The sequence below is a fragment of the Apodemus sylvaticus genome, chromosome 2 (assembly GCF_947179515.1).
Source record: "Apodemus sylvaticus chromosome 2, mApoSyl1.1, whole genome shotgun sequence".
NCBI lineage: Eukaryota > Metazoa > Chordata > Mammalia > Rodentia > Muridae > Apodemus > Apodemus sylvaticus.
The window spans coordinates 128,914,379-128,933,202 of record NC_067473.1 but is presented as its reverse complement, the minus strand read 5'-3'; the positions used below and the strand labels follow the sequence as shown (position 1 = coordinate 128,933,202).

General features: G+C 44.3%; 1 protein-coding gene across 7 annotated transcripts in view; it reads right to left on the bottom strand.

The window, feature by feature from the left end:
• Positions 1-18,424, bottom strand: part of Mitf (melanocyte inducing transcription factor) — a 216,807-nt gene extending 198,383 nt beyond the window's left edge. For all 7 annotated transcript variants that reach the window (XM_052174402.1, XM_052174405.1, XM_052174407.1 and 4 more), the window contains exon 1: positions 18,171-18,424. In XM_052174402.1, coding sequence (XP_052030362.1) covers positions 18,171-18,274 — 104 coding nt within the window. In that variant the 5' untranslated portion in view covers positions 18,275-18,424. The remainder of the gene's footprint in view (positions 1-18,170) is intronic.
• Between the last annotated feature and the right edge of the window lie 400 nt (positions 18,425-18,824).

Here is an 18,824-nt window from a genome sequence, read left to right as displayed (position 1 = left end):
AAACAAAGGGCTTTTTATCTTGGAATGCTGTGAGTACCTTTAATACATAGATCTATTTATCTTGGATTCAGATGTTCAGCCACACCCTGAGTTCTCAGTCTTTACTTCATCAGAAACCTAGTCCTCTTTCCATTCCAAAAACAATGAGTTGTCACCCCTGATCACACCTGACACTCCCTCTGAACCACAGCATCTCCAGCACTCACTCCGAGACATGATGGAGAAAAAGGTGAGCACCCAAGTTGGGACAGTCTAGGGTTAAATCTGGATGTCATCTTTAAGTGACCTAACATAGCTAAGGAAAAGAAGATAGGCAAGCCTTCATTTCTTCATCTATAAAATGCCAGTCTCGTGGCAGAATTATACTATACAAAGTGTCTTAAACATCTCATATCATACCTGGTGGATAGTAGATGACTTGATGAGTTTAAAATTCACTTAGGTAGCAATTATTTGGTCCTGATAGTTCATTTTCTAACACAGAATAGTGTAGGAGAAAAAAACACAGGTAATCTTTCTCACTCCAGGACTACACACACACACACACACACACACACACACACACTTGTATAGTAGTATATTACCCAAACACCTAAGAGAAGGCAAGACAAACTACAACCCAAGACTCCAGCCACAAAAAGAACTTTATGAATGCTAGACGAGGCTGCTATTGCTATTAGTGATGGGCTTTTCTATTTTCTTGTTCTTCTTAAATTGTGCATCTAAAACCAGTTCCTCCCTGCCTCCTTCTAGAAGAATCCCCAGCGCTTCTAACAAGTACTCGGCTAATGTTTACTACAATGGCAGCTGCTAACTTTATCATGCTCGAGGAAATCAAAATCACTACCTGTAAGCTCCAGGCCCTGAGCAAGCTGAGCCTGGCCACTTCAGCTCGATCTTTACCAGCATTTGAAAGGCTCCATCTGCTTTCTCTTGGACTCTTTGGTAAAGACCTCATAGCTTCTCTGTCTTCCCCACCCCTTCCACCCGGGACTGGACTCTCATATCCCAGCTACCTAAATAAAGAACAAAGGGAACTATACCGAACTCAAAAGTGCAATACCCAAACAGAATATTAACAGTTTAGCAGTGACCACCATGTTTAGAGCAAACAGGCCAAATGGAAGATTGAGCTCCTTCCTTTGAGCTGTAGGACTATAGCCTCAAGAAGAACATTTTTAGCAAAGTTGATTCTCATTATTCATGGGTTCCTCATTTTCAAATTCAGTTAGTAATTAAAATTTATAATCACAAATATCAACATCTGCATCTTCCTTGTAGTTATAGACATGTATAGAATAGCAAGAAATCCAAGCATCCAAGCAGCCCAATGCACACATTTCCCGCTGAGGTCAAACGAGGTGTAGGCCTGCTTCCCTCTTTCCATGCTCATAGCCCACTGTAGATAAGCATCCTTTCACAGACTGTCAGTGTACTTGTGTTTTTGTGATGGTGACCCCACTACTTAAACAGATCCAGGCAAGGTGCGGGGGCTGAGCCACTGACTTTCTTGTGCTGTTTACATGCTAAGGAGGCTGCCAGCTGGGAAAATAGCACAGGTAGCAAAATAAGCATTACTCAGACATGGGATACAGTAGTATTGGTCAGGTCAATGTTAATAAGTCAATAATATCCATAAAATACACTGTCTTTAAACAGAAACACATAAAAAAACAAAGCTATGCATTGATTGGTCAACAAAAAAAATTTGGGACCAGGTACTCTCAGGAAACTACCTCATTATTGCCCCAGGGATGATTCAATATTCACAAATGTGATGTTTTTAGTGATTTTATAGAACATGACCACCAAAACTAAGGAGTGCTGGCTGTAGTTTACTGCCCCTCTTGGCACCAACAGCAACAGCAATTCTGTCTACTCATTTACTGTACGGAGGACTGTAGATACCATGTTAGCACTGCTGGCCCAAGAAGGTAATTCTATTATTACTCCTATTATACAGGAGAGAAAACGTAGGCTCAGAAAAAAAGTCTAACAAGGAGGGTGTCTAATAAGGGTAAAGTCTGAAACCATTTCCTCCAATTTCTCAGAAGAGCCCTTTGAACACACCCAAAAGGCTTTATCCAATTTTGTTCAGGGTCTTCTTGTGGTTTTAGTTTTGGAAACAGACTCTTATATATCCCAGGTTATACCAAGAACGGCCTTGACCTTCAGATCCTACAGCTTCTGCCTCTGGAGAACTGGGATTGAAGATGTATGATGTACAGCTGGTTTTAGCTAGTGCTGGGGCTCGAACCCAGTGTTGTGTATGATGCATGCTAAGCACACACTCTAGCAACTAAGTGGCATCCCCAACAGATTTTAGTTATTCTTTATTCAAAAAAGATCTGGTGACTACTCAGAATCCTGGGCACTTGACATGCCCAAAATTCTAACAAATTCTCTGTTCTCCTACAGGCTCAGTGACAAAAAAAGAAAGAGACAGAGAGAGGAGGGGAAGGGAGAGAGGGAGAGAGAATGAAGAGAGAAGAAAAGAAAGAAAAGAAAATGTGACCACTAATCTATTTATAAATACAAGGAGCTTGATTATTTTTAAAATAAGGCTTTCATGTATAATGGCTTGCCCTCAGTACAAGGAGGATACACTCAGTGAATATCATTTAAAGTGATTTTATTTCTACAGGAGGTGGTGTAACCACCAAGCAGGCTCACTTCTTAATTAAGTCATTAGCCAGCAAGTCCATTGGCCAACCAGTTTTCACCCAGGCTTGATCATCATTTCCTTATGCACAGTGGGTTCAATAATTGGAAGATATACCCTCACCTAGAAGAGCAAAATAAATACACCAAGGATGCTACAAATAACTCCCAAATCAGAGCAGGAGGCATATCTCTTAACATCCACCCATCTATGCCAAGTAAAAAAAGGAATCTACCCTGACGACTTCCAGAACAACTTTCCCATCACTGCTGCCTGCCTCTGCCTTCTGAGCCCCTAACTCTGCATGTAGTCACCCACTCTTCTCACGGAAGGTCCAGGTTCAGAAAACCATCAGACACAATGGAGTGAAGCAGCCTTCCTCAGGCTCCACCCTCTCCTGGGCCAAGGAATTCTCCAAATGCATTGACTCTGACCCCCCAAAACCTGTCTCTGGCTCTGTGCATCTTTGTTCCAACAACATTAAAAGAAAAAAAAAGCTCACATTGCTTATGTCCTTATAATACTCAGCATTGAGATTGTTTCCCTAAGAAACAAAACTGCACTAGTTGGAATGCCACAGCAAGGCTGCAACTACTCTGAAAAAAAAAAAAATGCTGGATTTAAGGTTATAGAGCAGGATCCTGGTAGAAACTCAGTGTGTGTGTGTGTGTGTGTGTGTGTGTGTGTTTGATAAATCTATTTCCGCTCCTACATAATAACAGCAGATAGTTGAGGGAAGAAGTGTGAAAGCCTCTACAACTCATTCAGGACTCGTATGGTCTCAGCGTTCTGCTGCACATACCCATACACATTTGAAGAGCAACCATTCAGGCTGTGTTCAAACTACAGAAGATCCAGTTGTGACTTAGGTACTTATCAACAGCTGCTGCAGATGAACATTTCTATGGTTTTCCGTCTCCTCCACTTCCGTGCAGTGTTCACTGCATGACCCTCAATTTTCATTGCAAAGACATGAGCGGAAGGAAGCACAGATAGCCCAGACTGCTGTAGAGGGCAAGGATGGCCAATAACCTGCACGGAGTTAGCAGCAGTTACATCTGGCATACAATGAAGTTTTCTGTTCTGTTTTTGTTTGATTTGGTTTGGTTTTCTGAAATAGGGTCTTGCTATGTCCTCCACATGGACTAGAATTCAATATTCTCCTACCTCAACCTCCAGAGCTCTGGCAGCATGGCTGTACATCTCTACGCCTGAATGTGCTGTAACCTCTCTCTAGTTGTCATGTCATTATTTCACAAAATCAAGGAAACGAGGATCCTGGTAGCCAGGAACATGGCTGGCTACTAACTGATGAAGGCTTTTGCATACTCTTAGGCTGCAATGAAACTGTTCCCCTAAGAAAGATAGTTACTACTCAGGTTAACTCCTTTCTATTTCCTAAAGACTAGGTTAACCTTCACTTTCAGGAGAGAGCAATTGTGATGGTCAAGAAATACAACCATACCTGTGTAGGACAGGGATATTTGAAACTCAAGTTTCTAATCTCCTAAGGCACATAGGAAGATAAAAAGATCCTTAGGTTTGGGCATATGAAGTCTACTGATTGATAATGGATAAATATGACTACGGAAAAAGACGATGGTTTTAACATGTGTGACCAGAGAGCAGGAACTCATCATGGACAAGAGTGGATAGGGACAGTTAGCAACAGCAGGAGTCTATGCAGACAACAGCAGAGCACTGAGCTTCCATGATATTGCACAACTCCAATTAGTGCCTCTTCTTGTGCGTTCTCCACCCAGCCATGCTCTGTAATTATGATGAAAGGAAACATGTTGATAAAGACAAAGACTGCTTGCTGGCGACAAAGGGTAACAACGCCTTGTATGTAAATAGCTCGTGCCTGCCTTAAATATCTCCCTCTGAGGCATCCCGCCATTCCCCACTATTTGACCTGGCTCAACTCTCAAAGCTCCTAATGCTGATTATACAACTTGGCCTTGTGTAGGGCCTTTTCTGTGGACCGATTTCTCTTCTTGACTGACCTTGGTCATTCCTTCCCTATTGTGGTATCAAAACTGAAAAGTCATTTCAAGTTAAAAACCTAACTGATGATACGTGTGAAGGAAACCAGGAGGGACTAATAGCCAGGATTTGGGCACACCACTACACTCACATTTTTCTTTACATTTCTACATGTGTATATGAGAAAGTTCATTTGTATACAGATATGTATGTGTGGAGGAATATGTATGCACATGTGTACAAGTGCATGTGGAGGCCGGACTGTGATCCCTCAGGTGCCATCTACTTATTGGGGGTAGGGTGGGTGGGGGGGTGCTCTTTGGCCCGCAGCTTACTAAGTAGACCGAGCCCTCTAGCACACAAATGCCTGGATCCACCTATCTCTATCTTCTAAGGCTCAGTTACAAACACACACCACCACACCCTAATTTTTACATAGGTTCTGGGGACCAAACTCAGATCCTCACACTTAAGCCGCAAGCATTTACTGGCTGAACTATGTCCCCACAACCTACAAATCTGTTAATTCACAATTTACCCTATAACTTCATGCTGTGTTGTTACCCATTTCTTTTTTTTTATTCGATATAATTTTTTATTTACATTTCAAATGATTTCCCCTTTTCTAGCCCCCCACTCCCCGAAAGTCCCGTAAGCCCCCTTCTCTCCCCCTGTCCTCCCACCCACCCCTTCCCACTTCCCCGTTCTGGTTTTGCTGAATACTACTTCACTGAGTCTTTCCAGAACAAGGGGCCACTCCTCCTTTCTTCTTGTACCTCATTTGATGAGTAGATTATGTTTTGGGTATTCCAGTTTTCTAGGTTAATATCCACTTATTAGTGAGTGCATACCATGATTCACCTTTTGAGTCTGGGTTACCTCACTTAGTATAATGTTCTCTAGCTCCATCCATTTGCCTAAGAATTTCATAAATTCATTGTTTCTAATGGCTGAATAGTACTCCATTGTATAGATATACCACATTTTTTGCATCTACTCTTCTGTTGAGGGATACCTGGGTTCTTTCCAGCCTCTGGCAATTATAAATAGGGCTGCTATGAACATAGTAGAGCATGTATCCTTATTACATGGTGGGGAATCCTCTGGGTATATGCCCAGGGGTGGTATAGCAGGATCTTCTGGAAGTGAGGTGCCCAGTTTTCTGAGGAACCGCCAGACTGATTTCCAGAGTGGTTGTACCAATTTGCAACCCCACCAGCAGTGGAGGAGTGTTCCTCTTTCTCCACACCCTCTCCAACACCTGCTGTCTCCTGAATTTTTAATCTTAGCCATTCTGACTGGTGTAAGATGAAATCTCAGGGTTGTTTGGATTTGCATTTCCCTAATGACTAATGAAGTTGAGCATTTTTTTAAGATGCTTCTCCACCATCCGAAGTTCTTCAGGTGAGAATTCTTTGTTTAACTCTGTACCCCATTTTTTAATAGGGTTGTTTGGTTTTCTGGAGTCTAAATTCTTGCTCCTCTCAGTTTTGCACTGAAGCTGGAGCTCCTATCTCTACCCCTGTCATACTACGCTCAGGATACTAAGCTAATGGGTTGCAAAATTGAGACTTAAGTTCAAGTCTACCTTTTCCTAAATTTAGACTTCCTGGACTGATGGTGAAAACTCTTAACCAGTTTATAGTCAGAGCAGATGAGGGTTCTTTCTCTGGAGAAGTTCATTTGGCAACAACAGCAAAAACACATAATCCAAAACATTTGGGTCTAAGTGGATTAAACACAGGCACAGGTTACATTTCTGGTAAATTCAGAGTCTGGAACTTTCTTAGGAACTTAAGTTGTCTGACCCAACACTGGCCCTGTCCTTCCTTCTTTACAGCCCCACCCCCAGCCTCAACCCCCAATAGGAGGAATGAGCAGTGTGCTGAGGTTTAGAACAAAGAGGAAGCGTCTGCAATGTCAGGGCTTCCTTGTATGCCATAGAAAGGACACTGGCTGAGCCCAGTCATTCCACCTCTCTGTTTTGGAAACTCCCACACTCTACAAACTGTCTGGAATTCATTAGAGATGGGAAAACAGGCTGAAAGTCGTATTTCACGTTTTATTCAGCAGAAGTTTTGTGGAAAACAATTCGGTCATGTGGACGTGCCCCAAACCACCATCACCCTGTTTCTCAACCCAATCTCTCAGTCAAGTGACTTCGGACTGCTTCCAGTTCCACCCTCGCAGAGCTGGGAAGAAACTACCCCCCCATTTCAAGATTGGAGCCAGTCCTTAGGGGAGTAAAGATAGGTGAACTTCAAGTCATTCGGAAAGTCCCACTCTTGGGTAGACCTGTCATCCATAACCCTGGACTTTTGTGCCATGTAACCAACAGTTTCCTTTTCTACTTAAACATGATTAATTTGAATGTTCTGTCACCTGACAGAGGTCAACCATGTCATTATACATTATTTAGAACCAAAATCTTTGCAAGTTTTCTATTTCAAGTTCATTGAAAAAGGTTACCCTCTACCTCTGGTTCATGGTTTTCAAAGTGTGACCTCTACCCCAAGGCCTCACCAGAGCAACAGTTACAAACTTGTTTAGAAATGTGACTTCTCCAACCCTATCCTGGGCTACTAGATCAGAAAGCAGGGTGGAGCAACCCAGGTGCCCTGCCCCCCCCAGAGTGTGGTCTACTTGACTGATGCACACTTACTAAAAAAAATCACTGTTTAAGTACATTCCCATCAATCTCTCACCTCTATGTTATATTATTCTTGGATTGCTGTTTCAGAAATTAAAATAAAAATTATGGAGTGTTGATGTATTGTCAGATCCAAGATAATCAATGATCACTGATAAAAACCATTACCTGTTTGTTTAGCTGAGGAAGGAGGGTAATTCTCTCTAGAGCATTCTTTACCAGAGCTACAGAAATGATATGGCAGTACCCATGGAGATCTTGGGGTCCACTTAGGGTTCACTAGCCAGCACATCTCTGAAACTAAGGACATGGGACCAGGCATTGATCATGAAATTCAACTCTAAGGGCTGACCATGTGAGAGGGACTGAATATGGGAAAGAGATTGTTCACAGGTGAAAAGAGATTGTCCAACAGAAGAAGTAAGTAAGGGAAGAGATGCTGGCCACCAGGGAAAACGAACTGGAATGATGTCAGGTGTGTGGGATCAGGAGAGACAAAGAGGGGTTACAAGGGAAAGACTCTCCAAAGCCAATGGAGTACCGTAGAGTATCACTGAACCTCCCCTTCCCTGTGCCTCCCGGGGGCCCCCATTGCTGCAAAAACTCAACTAATTGTTTTTGTCACTCAGCTTCCTTTAAATTGTGCATTTCAGTGACTTTGCTGTGATGACCAAGCAAACCCAATCAGCGCTCTCATTCACTTCCAACTCAATAGAAGCAAAGCTTCTACCTATAATCCGCATCCCTGGGGCTGCATTCCAAGCTCCTGCCATTCCCCATTTGCTCACCCAGCATTTACCTAGACAAAATATTATTAGTGGAATGACAAGGGGAAATTACCATGCTATGATGAATGATGCAAGGTGTGGTTCCAAAAAGTCTGCAGTCTGACTGTCCGGGACACTGCCGTCAGTGGCCAACCTCTCAAATTACTCTCCACGTGTGTTTCCTCGCAGCAAATGGGCAGACATGCATGTCACAAGGAACTGCACCAGCTGCTCATGGTTGTTGGGCTTGCTTCACCCAGGCTATTGTAAATGCTTACTTTAAAAACAGACTTTTCAAGAGTGCACTGCTGAAGTCACCCTATTCCTTTGTAAGTAAAGGACTCTTAACTAACTGGTCATATTATCATAATTGTTCTCAGTCATTCTCAGCCAAATGCATTATGAATTGGTTTGGCTGCAAAGGGTTCTACTGACCAATGCCAGGGAAAAGCTGGTACCAGTGTAATTCATTTCACATTTGCTGAAAACTGAAAGATAAAGGTAGCTGAGACTCGAGCAACTTAACTGTAGAGTGCTGTCTCTGCTAGTTTGGAGAGACCTTGGTCATGCATGCCTAAAGAACAATGGGGGCCACATGTCACCTAGGTCCTCTGTCAGACTTTTCTTGGATGGTTTTGGTGCCTGAGTTAGATAAGAAAGCCATGTTTGTGATTCTTCATGTAAAAGGGCAGTAAAATGAGTCTGTTAGTTTGTAAGTTCATAGATAACCCCAGCCATTACATCAAATAGATCTCTGCTTTATAGCTTCTTCCAGACAAGCCACACTTTTCCTGATGAACATATACAGTCTGCAAATATACGCTGTGCATTTTTCCAATAGGGCAGGAAACCATGTTTTCCAATGATGTCCTTGATCAGATGGAAAGTGAGGGAATGTGTGTGGATGATTCAGCAAGTGACTCACACTGGGGAAGGGGCAGGGTAGGGGAAGGCGAAGCCCACACAAGTCTTCCTGAAATTGCTCAATGAGCCACAGCTTCTTATAGAAGAACCAGACTCTATCAGTGCCTTCCTCTAGAGCTGAACTCACTGATTTAGATTGAAAATATTTGCTTTCTCATGATGCAGGATCTTTCCTTTTAAAAGCTGCCATTCCGAGTGTATGTGTGAATGAAAGAGCACAGCTATTGAAGTCCAAATGATTTTTGAAAAATATTGTTTTTAAAGAGGCCACGTTAAGAGCTACCAGTCTCTGGACTTCAGTGGGCAAGAGCTGGGAAACGCGTGGGAAGTCAGCTTCTTTTCTCTTCTGCACCAACCCCACTGCTTCACGTCTGGAGGCATGATCTGGTGCTGAGGCTCACAGCTGGGAGTCAGAAGGACAGGCAGGTTTTATAAAATTTGCTGCCGAATCCTCATTTCCTCAGGCCTTACCTTTACACCCAAAAAATGTAACCCCTGGTCCAGCCAAAAGTCCATTCCTAGGCTAGGCAGTGTCAGATGTGACTTCAGTGCAGACAAGGGGGGAAAACACACAGAACCAGACCATTCTGAAGGAAATCAAAAATAATAAAAAGCAAGACCCATCTCCAATCTTAGTCGGAGGTTAATTTTATAAAGACAAGCATGAAACTTGACTCATCCAATACTAAGAAAAAAAAAACCTCAAAACCAAGCTATAAATACTCACAACACAGATTCATGTCTATTGTCCATCTGCTTTTACATCTTACCTTCAATCAGTCCTAAGGAGGCATCCAGGGAGAGTTCTATTTACCGCCATCCTGATGGTAGCTGCTTTTTAAACATACCTTTTAGTTTTGTAGAAACATTGCAAAGCAGTTGTTTTACTCAAGAAAAAACATGAAGTTCAGAGAGGTTAAGTAACTTGGTCAAAGTCACAGAGTGGTAGCACCTTTATGTCAGGCTTTCTCCATTCATTATGCCAGATCTTACTTCAAAAGCACTTCTTTCATGGTGCCTTCCCTGCCTATGGGACCCCACAAAGGCTGCTTCATTCTCAGTTACACTCTACCAATAACACTCCACTTAATTTTCACCGCAGGTACCAAAACTTGCCTTGTTCAACTCTTTGGTTCATTATTAACTTAAAGGTCCCTACTTCCAAGAGGGGAAGCACAGTGCTAGTAAAATCCCTAGCTGTCTAATTTACATTTCATCCCCTGCAGCCAGCAAGAGCCCCAACAGAGTAGAAATGCTTAATAAATAACTGGTGTAAAGGGGGAGAAAGGAATGGGGGGATGGATAAGAAAAACAAACACAACCAAGTCCTTTGGGCTCCAGAACTATGTTTCTTCTGCTTGATGTGACTGAGTAACTGATAGGGGCCGGGACTTAGGGGACCACAAGAGGGTCCTCATGAAGCTGAGGCAGGACTTACAGCCCTATGACTCTTTTCTCACCAAGCATTTTATTCCCCTCCCCCAGAGCTCCGCTGGTCAGCCCACCCTGACCCAGTCTACTATACTTCCAGCTCCAAAAGAAAAACCATTAACAATGCTACATCTGTTGTGCCTATGGGTTGGGACCCCAGCACTTAACACTTGAGAAGTACCCAGCAGTGATGAGGAAGGAAAGGAGACTCGTTGCTGGAATCTCAGGACAAGGGTTTCATGTAAATAACTGCAGGGATAACCCCTTCATCCTCCACAACGTGCTTGACTCAACACAGAAGAAAACACTGGACAAAGAATCAAGGGACTTGTGTTTATGAAGCAACCTGGAGAAATGGACTTACTGGTGATAAAAAGCCAAAGTGAGCCTTGGGAAATGCTGGCCCCAGAAGCAGAGAGGAGAAATTATAGTGGAGAGCCTAGCCCTATAGTCTCAGCACAGGTACAGACTTTGTGTCTTGGTGTAACTTTGCTCCTCCAGCCACACAGTATTAAGACACAGAAAACTCTCTAGACAAACCTTAAACTCACTGTGTTCTAATACTGAAAGCTTGCGATTAACAGTTATTGTCTCTGATTTGCCTTCTTGATAATTTCCTCCAAACAATCCACACTTGGAGAATGGCTAAACATGTTTTTATGATTTTCTTCAATTAGAAGAACCTAACAGTACAGCACATTTTATGCTTGCTACGCACATAAGCACACACACAAAAACAAATGAGACTCTTTCTTGTTGTCCTTGACAGCTGACCAAAAAAAGAATAGTAACCAAGGATTTTTTTTATCCTGTTATTTATCCTAATACTACCAGTTCTGAAACAAAGCAGTTGGAGAGAGAAATTTAGTAACTTTGATTTGTCCCAAGATACATTTTTTTACACTGAGGTCCTATCCCTGACAGTAAGCACATGTGACCTGTTCTAAAAAAAGGATATTTTCCACTTCTTGCACAACTGGAGCAGATCTAGACATCAGCTTGTGCAAACTGCACTGCAGACCTCAAAGGAAATTAAATGTACACACACTTAAAGAAACTCTATAAATAGCAGCACTCGGGAAGAGGAAATCTCCAATAACAGGCAAAACCAACACTTAGACTCCCACTTTAATCAAGTGTTCTGTCTAATCATACACAAAGCTCATCTGCATAATGAGGCTGGAACATCTGCCAGGTTGAGGCATCTCAGTCTTGTCTATTTTGCTTCTGGTTCTATAAGAGCTAAGTTATTGGCAAGAGAGGGAGACAATGCTATGGTATAATTTTCCCAGAAAAGAAAGCTCCTATCATTTATCAAAGGTACTACAGGCTATACTATGGGCTACACTAAGCATATATGCATCTTTTTGCCTCTGTTTTAAAACTTACACGGGTTTCAAGAAGATAAGACCTATTGGTCCCATCTATAGGTAAGTTAATTGAGATTCCATGCGAGTAGGTATCTTGAAGCCAGATGTGCTTGCTAAATACCCAAGCCATGATCCAAACACCAGCATGGTTCCCTAAACCTGCCCACCTGCACCCACCCTTTGCTAGCACTGAGGAGCAATCCCCTCAGGCTATCTCATGTCTTTTCGGCTGTTTGAATATTGCTTCACTTTGAAGGTCAAACTCAAATTCCCTCATTCACTCATAGAGCCACTGCCCCACACCATACCAGTTCCTCTAATAAATCCGCATTGCTGATACCCACAGCAGGTCACACTCTGCCTTGTGTGGTCACTGCATGGGACATGTGTGCTAAGCCTCACCCTACTGGGCATTTTGGCTGCAACTTTAGAGTCTGCATAATCATGCACACTACCTTGTACAGGATAGCACATGCTAACTGACAAAAGTCTAGGGGTTCAACACGACCACCTCTGTTTAAATCAGAGTCTATTTAGTGCTTGGTATGCCTCAGTTTCCCTTGGTAGAAAATAAGTGGAAAATAAAAATGCAGATGCCTGAGGCGGACCTGAGAATTAGTGGAGTCGACACAAGTTATATGTTCAGTAGAGTATCTGGCATATCGTCAGGACTAGATAATTTTAACAACATAATTAGTAACACCATTGTTCTTAGTTCTTAGCACCTCTTTGGGTTTTTGGAAGATTAAACATATCTTGTCTTTTGGTTGTGAGCCTTAGCCTGAGCCATCTCATAAGCCTGACATTAAGTATATCTTCTTCCTGTAAAAATCCTCTGAACAGATTGGCCCATGACACATACTAAGTCTCCATTAGCCATCTTTACTGTATTAATTTTGGTGTGCTCAAACTTTAAAAACACATGCTGATTATGGATTTTTATGTGTGTGCTGATGCCCCCTCTCTCGGTTTTTAACCTACATAAACTGTTATCAGATGGATCAAAAATGTAAAATGTAAAAACAACTGAACACTTTGTTAGAAGGAAAGTAAAACAGAATTTGTAAGATTGAGGAAGTTTTATTACATAACAGCACTTGCCTTGGAGAAGTGAGCCACCCTCTATTAACTACAAACACATTCCAGAATGTCAGAGCCCACTAAGGAAGAAGAACCACATCTACTCATGTTTGCTGAATGACGCTCGACCGTGTGCCAGCACCAACCCAAAGTTAATGTCACTGTTAATTTTCTTTCTCCAGGAAGAAGGCTCCTATTTGCTCCATGAGGAAACTAAGTTTAGAGATCACCAGGCCTGACCAAGGTCACCCAGATAGTTAGCCCCCCCCCCCAAAAAAACCCACAACGACAGAGCAAGGCATTCAGTCTTCACGCCAACGGTGCCCTGACAGATCGGAAAAGAAAAATCCAGAAATGAAAACATCTAGAAAATGTCCAGAAACAAACAAACCAGAGTTGGGAAGGAGAAGGAGAGGGAGGGAGGGATGGGGGAAGAGAGAGAAGAGGAAGAGAGGGGAAAGGGAAAGATTGAGATTGCCTTAACAGTTTTGTTTTGCTAAGCACAGGTTATTATTTTATCAAATACCACAAAAGCCAGTGTGCTTGTGACATGTGTGGGACAGGACAGCCCATCTTTCTCTTTATCCCACAAGCTTATGCAAAGTCCACACATCTCTCTTTGAACCCACACCTGGCACTGCTGTAGCATCCCATCTTGCCATGATTAACTTAGCACTCGCTCACATTCACATTTCTAATCTGCAGGAAATTTAATACTGTCTGAAACAGCAGTAAAATTTGTAGGCGGAAACCAGGGCCCAATGAAACCGGTTCCTAAGCCTGCCCAGGAAAAGAGCATCAGCAACTACAAAGCCTTAGGCTTCTGCAGAGCAAACCCATCAGAACCACAGGCCACACCGCTGTGTCCAAAAGACCAACAGCCCACTTGCCCCCAGAGCTCAAGAACAACTCTGCCTTTCCCTGGTGTGACTTGGCAGTGTGTAAACCTGGGTCCACTGTGATTGTTTCCTCCGTGACCCACTGTGGAGAACTCATTCCCAGAAAAACACCATTCATCATGAGGGTCTGTTCTGCTGGGTCTCTTTCTACGACACTTTACTGGTCAGTCTAATCAAGATGAGGCTCACAGAATCTAGGTTCAGCAGCATATTTGAAATATGTGAATATCTGGGTTGAGCGGCAGGGAAGAATATGGAAACTTATCCTTGAAGAAAGCCTGCTGGGAATTTATTTTAAAAGGAACACAATAGTGACTACAAAAACAAAAAGCAAGCCTTTGTGGCCGACTGAAGGAGAGTGCCATGTGTGTCCAACAAATATGTCCTACCAGACATTATCCTATACATTAGACAGCCCTTTACAGTAAAGAATCATCTATCTCAAAATATCAAGAGCCCTGTGACTGAGTGTCCTAAGCTCTGGGGACTTCACAGTTAACAAGACAGAGAGAAATCCTTACCACCTTGGAGCCCTGAAGTCTGATAATATACATGTGTGCCTGTGCGCGTGCGTGCATGTATATATAAGTGTGTATATATTCAAATTACACTATAAATTACAACATTAATGCTGTGAAAAAACACAGCTGGATAGGGAAGACTGAGAGTTTGGAGGGAGAGTAATTATGAACACATGGTCACAGAAGGCCACACTATCCATATGATAAGAATTAAGGGCACATTGAAAGGAAGATTAGGAGCCGGGTGGTGGTGGCACATGCCTTTAATCCCAGCACTTGGGAGGCAGAGGCAGGTGGATTTCTGAGTTTGAGGCCAGCCTGGTCTAGAGAGTGAGTTCCAGGACAGCCAGGGTTACACAGAGAAACCGTGTCTTGAAAAAAACCAAAAAGAAAGAAAAAGAGAAAGGAAGGAAGGAAGGAAGATTAGGAGTTGGTGGGGTAGTGAGTACTACAGTTGTGGCTGTCTGGGCAAAAAGTGCTCCAAGCAGAGGCAGGCACAATGGATGGATATCCAAAGGTAGAAGAGCCTGGGCTCTTAGCATGATAAGCAGCAAGAGATAAGAAGGTCAGAGCTGAAGGGCATTCTGACACATACGCTGTCTTGTGCCATTTGAAGGACTGAAAAGAAAGAAGAAGGAGGAGAGCTGTAGAGGGCTTTGACTGGAGAGGACAGCATGATCTAACTTGAGTTTTAGCACAGGACCCAGGCAATTCTTTGCTGTAGAAGCTGTCCTGTGTAGTGTAGAGTAACTAGCACATCCCTGGAATCTACCTGCTAAAGGCTATGCACAACTCCCTCCCACGGTGGTGACTGAGGGTCTCCAGAGGGGTTTGTTCTCTGATTTGGGGTTTGTGTGTATGTATGTGTGTATACATATTCAGATGTATGCACAGGTACACTGTGTACAGAAGTGTGTGTCTATGTGTATGTGCATGCATGTGAAGACTAGAGATCAACCTCAGGTGTCTCCCTCAGTCACTCCTCACTTGGTTGTTTGAGAGTCTGTCCTTTTATCTGTAACTTTTCAATTCAGATAGGTTGGCTTGCCACAAGCTCATCTTCCCCTCCCCAGTGCTGGGATTACAACTGCCAAGCACCATTCCCGCCTTCTTCATGTGGGCTCCTCCTAGAAAAGAACTCAGGCCTTCATACTTGTCTGGCAAGCACATTACTGACTGAGTCAGGTCTCAGTCCTAAAAAAAAAAATCAGTTAAATAAGAATACTGTGGCGCTAAATTTAAAATGTACTAAAAAGGGCCAAGACTGAGAATGTTAAGAGACTGCTGCAATAACTCAGGCAAAAACTGACACTGACTTGGTCAAATACAGCAGAGAAATAGGCAAGAAATGGGTGAATTCTGAAACAATCTAGACCAGTGGTTTTCAACTTCCTAATGCTGGAACCCTTTGATATAGTTCCTCATGTTCTGGTGACCCCCAGCCATAAAAATATTTTTGTTGCTATTTCATAACTGTAATTTTGCTACTGTCATGAGCCATAAATGTAAATATCCGATTATGTAGGATATCTGACATTTGACCCCTCCAAGTGGGTCAGGACCCACAGGTTGAGAACTGCTGCTGGAGCCAGTACAATGGATAGATGTCCTTGTTACAAGAATCTGCAAATTTTCATTACAACTTTTTCCTAGCCAGAACTTTAGGGGTGCCCCAGCAAAGACTTCAAACTATAATCAATGAGAAGGCCCTGAACCACATTTAACGTCACACAACAGATGTCAATGATGATACATACCATTAGGACAACTGTCAGTAGTATAAGGAAATGTCACTCACTCCAGAAACGCATTCACAGATTTTATTTAACGGGTTTATTTCAAAGAGTGTATGTCTATTCCATTCTACCTGGCACCTGCTGCTCGTACCCATGTGTGAAGCCGCTTATGCCCACATCCCCACATTTTTCCTTCCCTGTGCTAGCTAGCTGGCTACAGAGGACACGTGCTCTTGTGCGCCATTCTTGCTGACTGTGAAAAAGAATAGAACCAAATCCTTCTACATGAGTGTCAGGGCACTCATTGGTTTTCCCCAAAGGTACTTTCCTCACTCCTTCAAACTCATTTAATGTATCAGCCAACATCAAAATGATCCAAAGAGCCCAGTTAATTCATTCTTTCAGCAACACACACACACACACATACACACACACACACACACACACACACACACACACTCCCCCTCATTCTGGCCTTGTAAGCATTTGCTTATAGAAGCAAAAGCAGGGACTGCTCAGTAAGACACTGGTCCCTTCAGCCACATGCAGATAAAGCCCCAATGCACACAACCAACAATGAGCCTTACAGTGTCACTCGCAGTACCCAATACACCCCATCTACGTTCACATACAAATAGCCATTATGAAAAGATGCCACGAGGAAAAGGCTGAGTTGATGCATCTTGATGCCTAACACATTTCCTTCCACTCTGCCACGAGCATGTGCAAAAAGCCCGCCTTAGCAAGGGAGCCAGGGATTCTGCTCTTCCCAGAGTTCGTTCTCATTACTGGACTCAAGGTCCTGCCCCAGCCCTGAAGGAAAGTAGCCTGGCTCCCCTTTCCAGCAGAGTTATGACCCAGCCTCCTCCTCCCCAAAAGCAAGGATTCCACCCACTCCTCAAGTCTGCTTCCCTGGCCCCTGAAGATGAGGCCCTCTGCCCCTCTGCGGGGTGGGGAATGGGGGTGGGGACCTTACTCATCTAGACCCTAGACAATTGAGGCACCAGGTGATGATGCTTCCAGTGTTAGCCTTACATCATCTCACAACTGAAAGGGTGGAAATAAAGTCACGTATTCCAGTGACTATCCCTGTTCTCTGTAAACACTACACATAAGAAACGCTTCAAGGGTCCAGAGTGACCAAAGAGAGTAATAACCAATTCTGCCAGGCAAGTAGCAATGGAAGGTGATGGGAGGGATAAGGACACTGCAGATGTACCAAGAGTTGGGAGGCGCCAGACTAGAGAGCATCTCCACTCCAAGCCCAAAGTTCTTGAAGTACCTGGAAAATTAAATGTGTGTAGGTGCCAAGCTATCATTCCCAACTACCACAGGCCTCTAAGGTAGCTTCCTTCCTTCCTTCCTTCCTTCCTTCCTTCCTTCCTTCCTTCCTTCCTTCCTTCCTCCCTTCCTTCCTTCCTTCCTTCCTCCCTCTGTCCCTCCCTTCTTTCCTCCCTTTCTTCCTTCCTTCTTTTCTTATTGCATTTGCAAGGACTTCCATTCTAGAGAGCTTGCCCAGCTAGGGAGACACGCCCACCCAAAACCTGCGCCCCCCCATCACCTCCTCCCCCCCTCCCCCCCCACCCCGTGCTGTCCTGTGGCAGGTGGAAGGTGAAGCCCAGGTGAACTTCACCTAGAGGCCTCTCTGAGTAGTATCTCCCAGAGGGGCTGGACTACAAGGGAAGACCTCCAGGCCAGTTCATTGCTGTCCTGGAGCATCAGATCTCCATCCACCCCAAACTCTCCTTCTCTAAGCCCCTCAGCCTACTAGGATCTTCAGAAACATTCCTCTTGGTAGCACCAGATCACCGTCCCTGTCCGGTGCTCCTCCTCACGCCGGGTACCGCCCCAGCCCCCATCCAGCTCAGCAGCTGGCATCTGCAGCCAAGGGTCCCTATGCCTGGATGAGCCATCCCAAGAGACTCGCGGTGTCCCCAAAGTGCCATTGTCAGATGCCCTGGGATGCGAGCATGTCATTCGTGAGCGGGACCCTAAATGCCAGGGGCCAGGTCGCCCTGTACCCCAAGGCAAGGGCACGGGGTCCTTGTCCCAGTGCTATCCAGTCTGGCTGTTCTCCTCCCAGGTTAGCGGGCGCGGGGCCCACGGGCTTCCTGCCGCGCCCCCCTCCAGCTGTCACCACTCACCTGCTCTTCAGAGGTTGACTTTTGAGTTCGTAATAGGTTTTGGGTTCTTCGTGAAACTCCTCCCCGACTTCGAAATCCGCCACGATTCCTGATTCGGACTGCATGACTCCCGTTTGCCCGCCTTCCACTGCTTGGGACTTGGACCAGAACCCGAACACCTGACAAAGATGGGGGGCCTCGGGTACCCCAAGCCGCGCGCCCCGCGCAGTGCCCCACTCAGCCCGCTAGCCGGCCGCCCGCCCCGGCGCGGTGAGTTTACTCTCACACCAGAGCGGGAGGGGCCGAGCCCGGTGCGCCCTGGGATTTGTGGTTCCGCCTGGGCTGAGCATACCAGCTCTCCAGGATCTCTCAGCTTCCGTCAAAACTACAACTCCCAGAAGGCCAAGCCGGGGAGCGGCAACGTGGTGTACACCGATAGTGCAAGTCCTGTTTGGATTCCTTGTCAATGTCAGCAGCTCCTCTCCGTGTGTCTCCCGTTTGCCTCAAGGATACTGACCTGGCTGTTTAATATTAATAAGAACGGACTCAGCCTAGGCTTCTATTGTCCCTCCTGGTTTAGACATCTGTGAGAACACGCCGAGCGTTCATTTAAAAAAATAAAACTCTAAGGGGTTTTGGCACTAGAAAGTTTTGGTCAGAGTTAAAGCTCATTTT